At 37.4% G+C, this 13,473-nt stretch overlaps 1 protein-coding gene across 2 annotated transcripts in view; it reads right to left on the reverse strand.

The window, feature by feature from the left end:
* Window positions 1–13,473, reverse strand: part of KCNJ6 (potassium inwardly rectifying channel subfamily J member 6) — a 150,924-nt gene that overhangs the window by 30,219 nt on the left and 107,232 nt on the right. For both annotated transcript variants that reach the window (XM_072341145.1, XM_072341135.1), the window contains one exon: window positions 7,477–8,397. In XM_072341145.1, the coding sequence (XP_072197246.1) occupies window positions 7,477–8,374 (898 nt within the window). In that variant the 5' untranslated portion in view covers window positions 8,375–8,397. The remainder of the gene's footprint in view (window positions 1–7,476; window positions 8,398–13,473) is intronic.

Below are 13,473 nucleotides of genomic sequence, written 5' to 3' on the forward strand. Positions count from 1 at the left end.
AGAACTCCACATCTGGACACAGTTGCAGGTTCCTTGCTTTTCTGTTCAAATACTGCAATACAGTGTTGCTTGAAGATTTGCTGAAAGTGTCATCGTTAATTGCCCTTCTTCTAGAAATGCAGCAGCATGGCCAGTGTTACACCACAGTTTTGTGATCCTGTAATTCCTCTGTCCAAGAAGATCATAATTGTTACAGGCTCATAATTAAGAAAGAATAATGAGTGCAAAAAAAGTAGTATGCGTCAATTTCTGCTAGACACTGCTAGGAAAGGAACAGTGCTGACAGTGGAGGTCTATGAGAGCATGCACAGAACTTGGAATTTGCCCCTTTCTTGTTCCTTAATGCAGTTTGCAAGAGTACAATGTGCAAAAGGAAGGTCTTCTGTTGAAAGTTTGACTTGTGTTCAATGCAGATTATTATTATTTTTTAATAATATCTAATTTGTGATAAGGATTTATTTATTACTTCAATATAGCAGGATCTGAAACCTGCCTTTTAGGTAGCTTACTTTTTAGTGTCTGACTTACTGTTTGAATCTGAATATCTAAGGGTTTAGGGGTGAGGGAGCAGCTGCTGTTGTGAAGAACTGAGCAATGAATTGGTAAGAAAGACATAAAGGACGGTTAATAGGTGGTTATCAAACTATGTAAAATGTTTGTATAGTTTCATTATTCAGTGAACAAATCTGCTAGAGAAAACATGTAATTCCTTCTCCCCTCCATCCCTGAAACTGATATAGGCACTTGCTCCAAATTTCACTTTTTTTTTTCTCATGAATTCTGCTCCTTGACTTCTTGTCATCTTGTGTGTTGTTTTGACTCCTACTGTGAAATTGTAACTGCTCCATTTAAGTCTTGTATTTCACCTTCACCTTCAGCAAGCTTCCTGAAAAGAAACTTTGCAATGAAATTGGAGTGATATTCTGTGCGAGCATTCAGAGCTCCAGCTCATGACCGCAATACCTTCTGCTAATTACCCTAACTCTCTCTGTTAAAATTAATAACAATAAAAAATATTGGTAGAATTAAAAAAAAAGTGTAAAGACAAGCAAGGAACATATGTGAAAGAGACTGCTGGCAAATGCTAGGGAAATGAGGTAGAGGTGTAGGTGAACTCAGGTGTCTAAGCCTAACACCTATCACCCAAACGATACTAAAACAGAGAGAAAAAAAAATACAGCCTAAGAGCTGAAATGCTGTTGTGTTCTAACCATTCCTGAAACGGTGATGATACAGTGTAAATTGAAGCCGTTTATTCTTAAACCTGTTTAAACTGCATGTCAGTCAATGTATGTTTGTTGCATCCTGGAGCACAAAAATCTAATCTACTCTAACCAGTTGCCTTGCAGAAACACTTGGGTGTGAGAAATCCTGATTCCTTTTCTGCCTTTCATCTACATCCCCTTAAGAAGTAATTTGAGAGCATAAGCATCTCTTCTTGGAAGAGCAATAAGAAATTCTGGTGCAAAACTGTAACCTGAGCAAGGTTTATTCAGAGAGAGAGAGTGCAAAGTCTGCTGAGATGTTTTGAAAGGTTGGATCTGCTAACATACATATCAAAGGGAGGTTTATGTTAGGACTGGGCAAGGATAAGAGGTAAATTTTGCAATTCAGTAGAGTGAAAGCAAAAAGACAATAAACTGGTCAATCAAAGGGGCTGTAGTGGAGAGTGGTATCAGCTTTATACAATGTTTGTCTAGTCGATAGCATCATTTACTATATAAATAACCATCAGTGTGAACATTTTATTGTTTTCTGCACAGATTTTCCACAGCTGGAAAGCGTGTTTGTTTATGTATGGATGAGCCATTCTGCAAATACTGCTCTCAAGCAGCCCGTGTATTAGAATTATAAATGCACCCTATCACAACTTTATTCATAAAATTTTCTATATAAGCCTGAAGTTCTATGCCTAGCTTTGTAGCTTATTTTCTTGACAATCATAAATGTACTATTTATTTATTTATTTATTATTATTATTATTTTCTTTGATAGTGTTTCATGTTTTGCTTTTATGCACAGAGGGAATTCCCAGAGTGTCATCTAGTGCACCCTACTGGCCGGACACAACTCCACCAGCTTTGAAGGTCTTTCTAGCTAAAGTAGGTTGAAATCCTTTGTAATACTTTTCTGAGACAAAAAATGTTATTAAAATTATTATTATTTTGTAATTTAATGCAAATTTAGATTTTAAACCCCATTGTTTACAATTCAGAAACCACATTAACACCAAGGCTGTTAGGGACACTCTTATTTCTCCCTCTCCTTTTTGAAAATTCCTCTGAATTTTTCTGTTTCTCCCTCTTGGTTTCTCCCCCATCTCATTTATCTCACTGTCCCAATTCACCTCCTCAGTTTCAAATGATTTGCAATGATTTTATCTTGTTTTTTTTTTTTTTTTTTTTTTTTTTCTTTTTTGTTCTTTTTTTTTTTTTATTTTTATTCTTATTCTTTTTTTTTTTTTTCTTTTTTCCTTTGTATTAGAATTTGAACTCTGAAAGTATCATCTTTATTACTATTATTATTATTTTTCAAGCGTCAGGTTCTTTTATGTTTATTAGATCTCCCTTAAAAACAGACTTCACTTGGAGAAAAAGGCTTAAAACGGTCAAGTCTATTGTAGGAAAGGTGGCAATTAATTTGCCATAAAATTGGTTAATTGTAGACTTAATCACAGAATCATAGGACCATTTATGTTGGAAGGAACCTTTAAGATCACCTAGTTCCATCCCCCATGCAGTAGGCAGGGTCACCTCCCACTAGACCAGGTTTCTCATTTCTTTTATAAATTTGAGGGAAATACATAATCCTTCAGATCCAAACTTTTGTGCATACTATTTAGGGGAGACAGGGCTGAAGATCTTTGAGCCTCTGTGTTCCCTTTTCATGGATCAAAGGATAAAAATTATTTTCTTAAATTCCACTGCAATAAAACTGCATAGTCTAACAAATACCTTAATTGATCTCCAGAATAAATAAGTAAGTAAATAAATGATATGTATATGTATGTATGAAAGTAGTGACGGCACTTTAATATAAACCAAGTGTTTTCAATGGCAGATTTCAAATGTTGAGGAACTGAGATTGGTGCATTGGTCTTGCTCTTTTCCACTAGTAGATTTACATGTAGTGTTGTAGCTATCCCATAAGGAGGGAAAGGATGGTGGAATCCTGCTGTTTCAATGCCACAGCTGTATTCTGACACTAAAAGATGCAAAAGTGCCTCAGAAACCACTTCCCTATTAAAGGTGGATGTTATTTTTGTTATTGCTGAATTGTATTGATTTTTGCATCTTTCTGCTCTCTTACCTGCTATTAGCAAAGTGGGAAGCAGAACAGTGTCTGTAAAAGCTGGAAGTAATGGATATGTCCTTTAGATGGGGTTATTTTTGGTTGGACTTTTGCCCCCCCCACTGAAGGATCGTCATTTGCTTCACAACAGCTCAACGTACTTCACTGTTTAGGGCTATGCAGAGCTGATCTCACTCCACCTTGAGGAGTAGCCGCAAGGCCCACCAAAATTAGAAGTGTGAGATGCTGCATCTTCAGCTGAGTCACCAGCTGTTGTGGTTGGGGTTGCAGTAACGTATCTGCTATGAGTACTACAGAACAAGTTCAGATACGCTCACTCACCATTTCCTTTTTGGGTGCTTGAGATATGTGTGTTGGTATTAAGAAGGCCATAAGAGTGAACCTTTGTGAGAGTGTTATCCTTTGAACACAGAAGGATTGTTGAGTAAACAAATAAGGAAAGCTGCATATTGAAAGGATCGATAACATTTATAAAACCACTGTTATTTTCAGTTCTAGCTGATACAATATGAAGGAGTCAGATTGACATCACATTTTGTTGGAACTGCCTTTATGAATCTTCTGCCCTCAGAATAACCCTTATGGTAGAATTAATGTGAATAGTAAAGGTTTAGTGTTATTTTTTTTGGCTGACATTTTGATATCTTCCTTGGCAGGCATATCTACTCCATTTTGTATCTCAGAAACTATAGTGATGCTTCCAAGGGGAATTTGAGTGTCCTTGATTTGATATTCTAAATTTTGATTTGGCTATTAATTTTCATTTCCTTTCCTAAGATCTTTTATTCTTCATTTTCTCTCATAACACACAGTGCAAAGTTTACATGATGCTACATAAGCAGTTATGTTTTATACTAGAAGTAGCTGAGCTCTTGAATCCCTTAAGGTGGAAACTGTTATATAAAGTGATATCATTTTCTCAATAGAACTTTCAACAGAATAATAACAATATTTGATAAAAATAATAGCAAATGTTCATATTTAGCACTTTGCACTATGTTACTTCTCACTAAAAGGAGAAATGTAAGAGTAGAGAAGCTCTGAAATTTTAGAAAGAATTTTCTTATGTGGTCAGAATTTGGAGTGACCTTTTCTGATGTACAGAAGATAATGCTACCCATCTGTGTTTGATGCATGCAAAGTGATACTGAGTGATGCTGCTGCTATAGCTAAGAACACTGTTTCTTAGCTTAATTGCCAGTATTTTTCTATCCCATGACTTCCAGCAGAAATAAAAGGTATGATGAGTAGTGTGCTGGAGATTTCTGCATTAAGCAGCTTCTCTTGCTGCTCTCACTTTACATTTGGTGTACGAAGGAAAACTGAATATATGATGGCCTAAATTTTCTTTCAATATTTGCAAGAATGTAAATAAATTAAAAAAAATCCGTAGGAAAAAAAAAAAAAGAAAATGTCTACTTATGGTAGAATGTTGGTCTGGTTGCATCTTCAGCAGGAGTAATCCAATGCATACGGACTACCACTCAAACAGAAACTGTACTAGTAATTATGACATTACTATTCTTGATGATGCAGTTAAGTGGTATTTTATGATTTCCTCCCCTCATATCTCGTGCAGCTGCATGCTAAAGAGATGTCCCCAAGAGAATGAAATGGAGCAGCTGAAAATGTGTCAGGGAAACACCTTTATCCTGGGCAGCTTCGGTGGGTTTGCAAATAGTTACATCCAGTCTTTCTATTACTATGGGCTTATTCCACAATTATTCTAGAATATTTACATAATCTTGTCAGCTCAAACAGTCTGAGATATAGACCTCATTGGTGGAAGCTGATAATGACGGAGTGGAAGATGGGATCACTATATCAATATTAGAGCAGCAAAGGAGGGAACAGAGGGCAGTGTAAGTGTGCAAGGTTCAAGAGGAGGTAGGGATGGGAAGGTTAAATAGTGAAAAGGCTCAAGACAACCAAACTACATTTGATGTACCTCAGAAGTATGCATACAGAGTATACTGTGTTTTGATCTTTCACATATTTTCAGTGAGATGCCATTTACAGAGATTGCTCTGAAAGTAATGCCTCCTGAATATTTCCATGGAAACTACAAATGATACAAAGAGCGTTATTGCTTTATTTGATAGAGCATATTCTCAGCTACGAATCAATATTATTCAACACAGCCGTCATTGCTAGCTATGTGTTTTTGCCTGTGATGAACAAGAGCCTGCACACCACACTTGAAAAATCTACACTGGTGGAGATGACCCATTGTTGCCACTGGTGAAATGCAGCACTCATCACTGTACTCACTTCCACTGTGTGATCTCCAGAAATGTTCAGAAAGCATTGGTGGAGGTCAGTGGGTGCCATTTTTCCCACATGGAGGAATTAAATGGCACACCTTTGTTTCATATTCATTTCCATGTCTGATGCTATTTTGTCTGTCTGCCCCTCTGCTGCCATCTGTCACACAGCAACAAAATTTAATGAGATACTGACAGGAAGGTTCAGTCTCCAGTGCCATTCCACCAACATCCACTTGTGGTGTTGTGGAGCATCATAATAAAATGGGAGGCATTACTTCCTTAGTAGCCCTCATATGTTACTATTACTTGCCAATCTTTTCCCTCTTTTTTTTTTTTTTCCTTCTTCTTCTTTTTTCTCCCCTGGGATATGTAGTATTCAATAAACTGGAAAACAACCACTGTTTTTTGGATGTCAAGTTCACCTAGCTGCAGTTCAGAAATTTCAGAATGTTTTCAGCTAACAAACAGCAGTTTCCTCATCTTCTCATCCAAACATGATGCAGATGTTTGAAATCTCCATGCTTACTGCATGCGTCAGAAACACTAAACATTTCATCTCCTTGATTCGTTTTTATTGCCACCTACTTTCTGGAAAATGTGGAAGCCTTGCATTTACCTCTTCAGAGTCTCTGCCAAGTTCCCTTGAATTATGTTTTGCTTCATTTTTGTCTCACACGTTTATTACATGGTGACAAATGCAATTTTCTTCTGACACCACATAATAGATGTGTGAAACACACACACATGTTCTGGTAAGAAACTGCTCTTTATTTCCTGGCTCCAGTTGCAAAACATGAGTCAGGGTTAGGAAGGTTGTACTTGTGTCAGAGAAGTGTAATCTTCTGTATCCTCAAACTGTTCCAGCATTTATAGTAGTAGGGAAAAATGGAAAATCTGGATCTTCTATTTCTCTTATTTTCTCCTACACAAGCACATCCTTTCTTTATTTCCTAATCACCATTTCACTGTATTGTTTATGTTTATTAAAAACAGAGTTCAGTGCAGTCATTAGCAGGAAAAACCAAATCTTGTAAACCAAGTATATCAGCACTTTGACTGCCTTATTTTTAGATAAAACATACTCCTATTTTTCTAGTTTCAGTGCAAACAAGAAACACTGCTGGTCCATTTACTGTGAATTTAAAGAGGTATTTTCTCTGCATAGACTACTATTGATGTTCTGCTGTATAATTATAGTTAATGACCAAACAACCTCTCTACAAGACTTTGGTGACATAATATGCCTTATTTATATATACTTGCATTAAGTATTCTGTACACTTCTGCAGTATGTAGGAGACATAAGTGAAATACAAAATCAGATAGATCTTTTGTGGACTAAAATGGAACAAGCTCCAAGTTACAAGTTAAAACAAAAGCAGGTAAACAATGAAGTAAAAAAGAAAGTTAAATATGTCATCATTTCTTACTGGATCCAAACAGGCTAGGAGTTTAATGTGGCAAGCAGTTATTTTGCAGCTATCCATGTGTGATTGGAAGCAGCAGGAATTATGGTACTTCCATGTTAATCATAAACAGAGTTTTGAATTGATTTTTTTTTTTTTTTTTCTAAAACATTTTATCCCACAGGGTCCTAGTGGTTGAGTGGCTCCTGCAATAGAATGACAAATAACTGTGCGACATGCTGTGAAATATTTAGAAAATGAGAAAAACTATCCCATTTTCCAAACAGAGCAGAAACAACACTGATTTCATTAGTCAAGATGGAACAGACAATTAAATCGGGCACGTTTTTAATTTTGAAGCTAACCAGATAACTGATGCCTTTTGCAAATGTATCAACTATTGAAATGATTCCTTTAAACTGAAGCAAAACCTCTGATTTTCCTTTCTAATATTAAAGCATTTACCTTACACAAAGTATAAGAAATGTTACCTGTTGCCTCCACCATTCCTTCTAGGATTACAACAATTTCTAGCTCCTCTTTGGGCAACTGGGCTTTGGAAATCTCCCAGAAAGGACTCTGCTGGTTAATTTCATGGCTGATGATCAGTGGTGAAACCAAAAAGAGACGATCATCCCCTGTGTAATAACCTACGTTGATATCTGTCTGGTTGAGCGGTATAAATTCCCCCTCCTTTGTCTGTTTGGATTTGATCAACTTGGCTCGTATTGATGCCTCTACAATGTGTGAATTCCTAAGGTCTCCTACTCGGAACATCAGACATAGCTTTCCGTCCCGCATGGAAATAACTGCATTTGTAGAAAAAACCAAGGTTTCTGCCCTCTTCTTGGGTTGGGATATTTTCACAAACATGCAGCCAACCATGAAAGCGTTGACGATAGAACCTAAAACAGACTGAATTAAAAGAAGAACAATTCCCTCGGGACACTTGTCTGTGATGACCCGGTAACCATACCCAATGGTAGTTTCTGTCTCGATTGAGAATAAAAAGGCTGAGACAAACCCATTGAGGTTGCTGACGCATGGGGTCCACGAGCTGTCCCCTATATGATCCATATCTCCTCGCATGTAGGCAATTAGCCACCAGATCATTCCAAAGAAGAGCCAGGTCACTGTGTAAACCATGACAAAAATCAACAAGTTGAACCTCCACTTCAGATCGACTAAAGTAGTGAAGATGTCAGTCAAGTAACGGTAGGTCTCTCTGACATTCCCATGGTGGACGTTGCATTTTCCATCTTTCCTAACATACCTCTGGATTTTTCTCTTGGCACATTCTTTGTTTAGATTTTTTGGCAGATCCTCTCTAGCTTGTTTGGGTAACTTTGGCTGATGAATAGTGACAGGGCTCTCTATGTCCTGCTCCATTGAGTCTTCTTCCAGAACGTTAGCTGCCATTAAAAGCAAACAAACAAGAGAAAGGCAGGCATTATTTTTCTTATTATTTCCCCAAGTTAGCACACAACTTCTTCTCATATTATCAAAATGATATCACTATTAATAAATAAGATTATTGTCTGCGTTCTTTGCTCACCTATTACATGCTTAATGCAGAAGTCAAATGATGTCAAGCATCCTCAATTTATTACTAAATAGAAATACTTCAAAAGCAAACGCTCTTTTTCCTATCTATCAGGTCATCCAATCTACACCCATATTTAAATTCTGCAACATGTATTCAAATAAATTTTTCTATCCCTCTGTCCTCCTTTGCAGTTTAATAAATGAATAAATGATTTTTTTTTTTATTTTTATTTTTAATGCACCAAGAAAGATCTTCTGGGAGATAGCTGATATAAATGAGGAAATGAGTTTGCTTGAGGGTTTCCATGAAGATGAGTAGAGAAAATGAGCAATTGTTCAACTGTTCTTTTTTTTTTTTTTTTTTCTCTGCATTGCATTGCTATGGGGAAAGTATTAAATAAGTTTCAGAGGTTTAAAAAAACAAACATTTTCTTTTCAGAATGAGCCAATCCTACTTTGTTGAAGGAAAGGCAGGATTTCATGTAATATATACCGAATCCAATTCAAGCGCATTTCTACAGAAAATCGATGTCTCGCTGATACTGAGACAGGGAACTGTGTGTCCTTCTCCCAGCAAAGTAAAACATACAGTACTTCAGAACATGATTTCATTTGAATTCGTTATGCCTGTGGCCTTTAATTCAAGTGTTCCTTTCTAATGACATCATACTACAGAGTGTTCCATATTTAAGTGTCTTATAAGAATATAAAAACAGAAACAACAGTTACTGTCTTTTTTTCCCCTTTTTCTTCCCAGCCCCTTGAGATAAATAGCTTCATTAATTTCCAAGGTTTTGCTTATATACAAGAAAATGAAGTTTACTAAGGACAGTGGCCTCCTCCAGGAAGCCAAGGACCTTGGAGAAATCTGGAATAAGTGCCTTTTTTTTGGAAAGCCTTCTGCATTCTGAGGCTTCTTTCTATCACAATATCTGCTCTTGACTCCAATTTTTTCTCATTTTTGTGTCTGACCCAGTGGTCATATCTCTGGCACTGCACAGGCTTGGGGTCTCCACTTGGCTGTCCTGGGCAACAGACAAACCCTTTCAATGTTGAGGAGCTACTGTGGAAGGCCTGGACTCTTATCTGGAGGGAAAACTTGCAGAAGGGACTGTTCTGGATGGGTCAGTACTTCTCGAGGAATGTTTTGGTCTTTCTCTCAGCAGTGAGTACTATATGGAAAACTGCGGAATCTTATTGTATTTGTAGATTTTTCAAGATGTGCAGCTTCATCTCTGTGGAGAAAGGCCCCTATAAAGTTTTAGGAGTGACTGAAAGGGAAAAAATGGGTTGTAGACTGATTATCTTACCTCTTAACCTGCTCTACTGACTGCCAAGCCTCTGTTCAGTCCTGTAGCCTTTTCCATGTTAAAAGTAAAGCTTAAAGGCTGACAGTAGCATAGAAACAGGGAAACAGTTCTATATTTTAAACACTTCACTCCACCCTGTGTCACTTTTTTAGTTTGCAGCTGTGTCCTGAGAGCATTATTCAGGCTGAATGTAGTGGCAGCCCTTAAAGTCGTGTCCCAAACCAGTCAGTTCTGGATGAACTTATCTCAGTTGCTGACAGTGTGCCTACTTGGATTATCACTAATGCTATATAATGTATGAAATAAACACAATAAAAAGGCCTTAAAGGAACCTTGTGAGACAGGCTAAAGAAAAAGGCAGAAAATTTGAAGTTAGGGCTTCACGCTTTATGCTTAACTCCATTGTGCCTAAGGATATTTCAGTCCAGAGGAACTATCACACTGCGGCAGTAACAGACCCCTCAAATACTCATGGACAGCCTACAAAAGCTCTGGCTTTTAATAATTTAATGCAATATATATTAGGTGAGTAATGCTGGTTTAATGTGTTTCGTTATATTTAATGCATTGTGAATATTTGGCTTTCCCTTCCCTGTTAGAGCTCAAAGATAGGGTGAGGGTGTTCCCTGTTGCGTTTCAGAATATATCTGCTGCTAAAGGCAGCCATGTTATAGACCTCATCAGAACATCTCTTACCAGAAGCTGTAAGGCATGTTAAAAACCTTAACAGGATGGGAAAGGGACACATTCACTAATTTTATTAATGTCATCAGGAAACATCTGAAGGATGTACCCATCTGGGGATAGCTATCAGTCATACACTGCACCCATTTATCCTGCTTTGTGTCTTTATTTCTTACAGAAGTACTTTCTAGCAATGAGGCATGTTCTATTCATACTGCAAATTTTTAACAGCTCTTTCAAAACACTTTGTGCTGATGAAGCCCTTGTGTATCATAGCCAGCATTACTTGCCTTTTACAGTGCATGTATTGAACCACAAGCAGAGCTAAGGGCCATGTTTTCTCAAGCGGACATAGGTTTTGTAGGAGGAGAACATTGCTGTTGTGCTCCAAGCACATGGTGGTGGGCTGGCTCAGTCACAGTAAGTGGTCTAACTTGAGAATTTTCCTCAGCCTTGGGAGGCAGCACCAGAGCTGGATCCTGCGTGGATGTGGAAAAAGGCAGCTTTTAACAAGCAGATCCGATAGCTACATTTAATCTAAGTCTCTGTCAGTATAGCACCTCACTAAAACTTGCAGACATTGTAATCTCCCTGGAGGCATTTGGCCGTTTTGTCAACTCTTCAGGCTGTTTCCAGTGCTGTCATTTCTCATCTCCCAGGAAGTCTTAGAGAAGAAAATTGTAGGCAGATTTTTTATATATTTTTTCTCTTATGCAAGATGTCCTTTTACATACTCCCTTGCCCAAATGCCCATACTATAAGACCCCAAAAATACCAGTATGGGGAGATTTCTAGATTGGAATTATTGCCCAACACTGTCACCTGGGCTGAGCTGTCATTCTAGAGTGAACCTTGGGAGCAGTAATCTCTGAAATAAGTGATCCAAGGACTCTGCATCTATGTGTTTCCATGGAAATGCTTGATGAATAACTTTTAAACACATGTCCTGATCCCTGTTCACCAGTGAGACTGAGGAGCTGCCACATATTGATGGTACTTTTTGCCACAAAATGCTTTGACTAATTACATTTTTACTTGATATCAATCCAATTAACTTATGTTGTTTATTTCATGTAATTTTCTTTTTGGTTATATAATGACTGTCATGGTTCCAGGAACAGGGGAGTGAATAGCAGCTCTCTCACTTGTGAGCTATTTTTACTATCATCTCTGTTTTTCTTCATGACAAAAATATATGCACATTATTAAGTTGCACAGAAAAAAAAAAAAAAAATCAGTAACATTTGAACATTTCCCCCTTTCTCAGTAAACAATATGTCTGTTTGAACGCAATGGTCAGGTATCAATACCATGCCAATTTAAAACATTCTGTTCAAAATACTTGTTCCAATGAGCCCTCCGGGCAAATACATAAAACATGTATGGGATTTCTGTGATTGGCTTGATTTTCCAGCAAGTGACAAAAAGAACTCCTAAACAAGTCCCTGAATTTGTGCTTCATCATAGCAGTATGTACTGGCTATGTCAGCATATTAAATGTACCCAGGCATATTCTTTAGCATGGAAGCTAAATGGAAGGGTACAGCCCACACTTGTACTATTTATCCCCATTTGTTTTCAAAGCAGGGTAGGCTTACACAATCTGCTCATTGGAAACAGTCTATGTTCCATAATGGCATAATGACACCTGTAATGTAGCCAGGAACTGTATACTCAGTTATGCAGTGGTCAAAACCATGGCAGCAGCTTTCCTTGGAATTCTACCACACAGGCAGTGGGGTGCCTGCACTGAGGATTAAGCATTTTATTTTCTAGTAAAAACACAACCAGTGATAGTGTTCCAGTCTTGTGTATTTTAGGACATACTTAGAAAGGCACAATTCAATGTTTCTGAACATATATTTTTATTTAGTGTCTGCAGAAAGACATGAATCCAGTATCAACAATAAACTATGAACTACACTTCTGCTTTCATGACCTTAGTAGTTGTGAATACAATGGATTGCTATAATCCCTAAGTCATCATTTATAATGAAATAATTTTATTTTATTTTATTTTATTTATTTTTTATTTATTTTTTGTATTTTGATAGACCTTCAGAGATCTTGTCATGGTGCCCTACAAGTACAAACCAAATGGAGGTATGTAAAGGATGTACTTGTCCAAGTCATATATTAGCCTACTTTGACAGTACACTGTATTAAAGGGTGACCTACAAAATAATATGGTGCATTAATACAGAATACTACAATTTGTAACTTGACCATTTTTTAATAGAATCTGATGTGGGGAATTCAGTGAAAGTTTCACTACAATGTAGTTGATTGATTTTCTCTTCTAACACAGTTGTGAAGGATTTGTGTGCAAATTTATTAAAATATGACTAATTTCAAAAAATCAGTTGTAACCTGCTAATTTCTCTCACAGTATTTATCATACAAATACAAATGTTGTACAGATGTAGTTTTGACTTAATTTCATAGAATTGTTAAGGTTGGAAATGACCTCTACGATCAAGTCAAACTGTCAGCCCACCCCCACCTTGCCCACTGCCCATGCCCTCAGTGCCACATCCACACGGCTCCTGAACACCTCCAGGGATGGTGACTGCACCACCTCCCTGGGCAACCTGTGCCAGTGCTTAACTGTCTGATTTCTCTCTGCAGCTTCTTCCCCACTTTTCTCTTAGGATGAGTGCAGCTTTTAGATTAAGCAGATGTTTGCACTGGTAAGGTCCAAGCCTATCCTTTTGTGAATTGTCTCCAGCATTCACCATTTATTTGTTGTGATTATAAACTTCTGACACTGAATTCACTTAAGGATAATTTGACAATACCAGGTAGATATTTCTGTTCCTCGCTACCTCTGGAAGGTTGTTGGTCTTTGACATCAGGGGAAGAAGTCATTGTAATGTATAGTACAAGAGATTTTCTGCAATGTTCAAGGTCTTTTTGTTTCTTTTCTTGTGTAAGATGTAAAGAGAAGTC

Source organism: Excalfactoria chinensis, chromosome 1 (genome assembly GCF_039878825.1).
Source record: "Excalfactoria chinensis isolate bCotChi1 chromosome 1, bCotChi1.hap2, whole genome shotgun sequence".
NCBI classification, from domain to species: Eukaryota; Metazoa; Chordata; class Aves; order Galliformes; family Phasianidae; genus Excalfactoria; species Excalfactoria chinensis.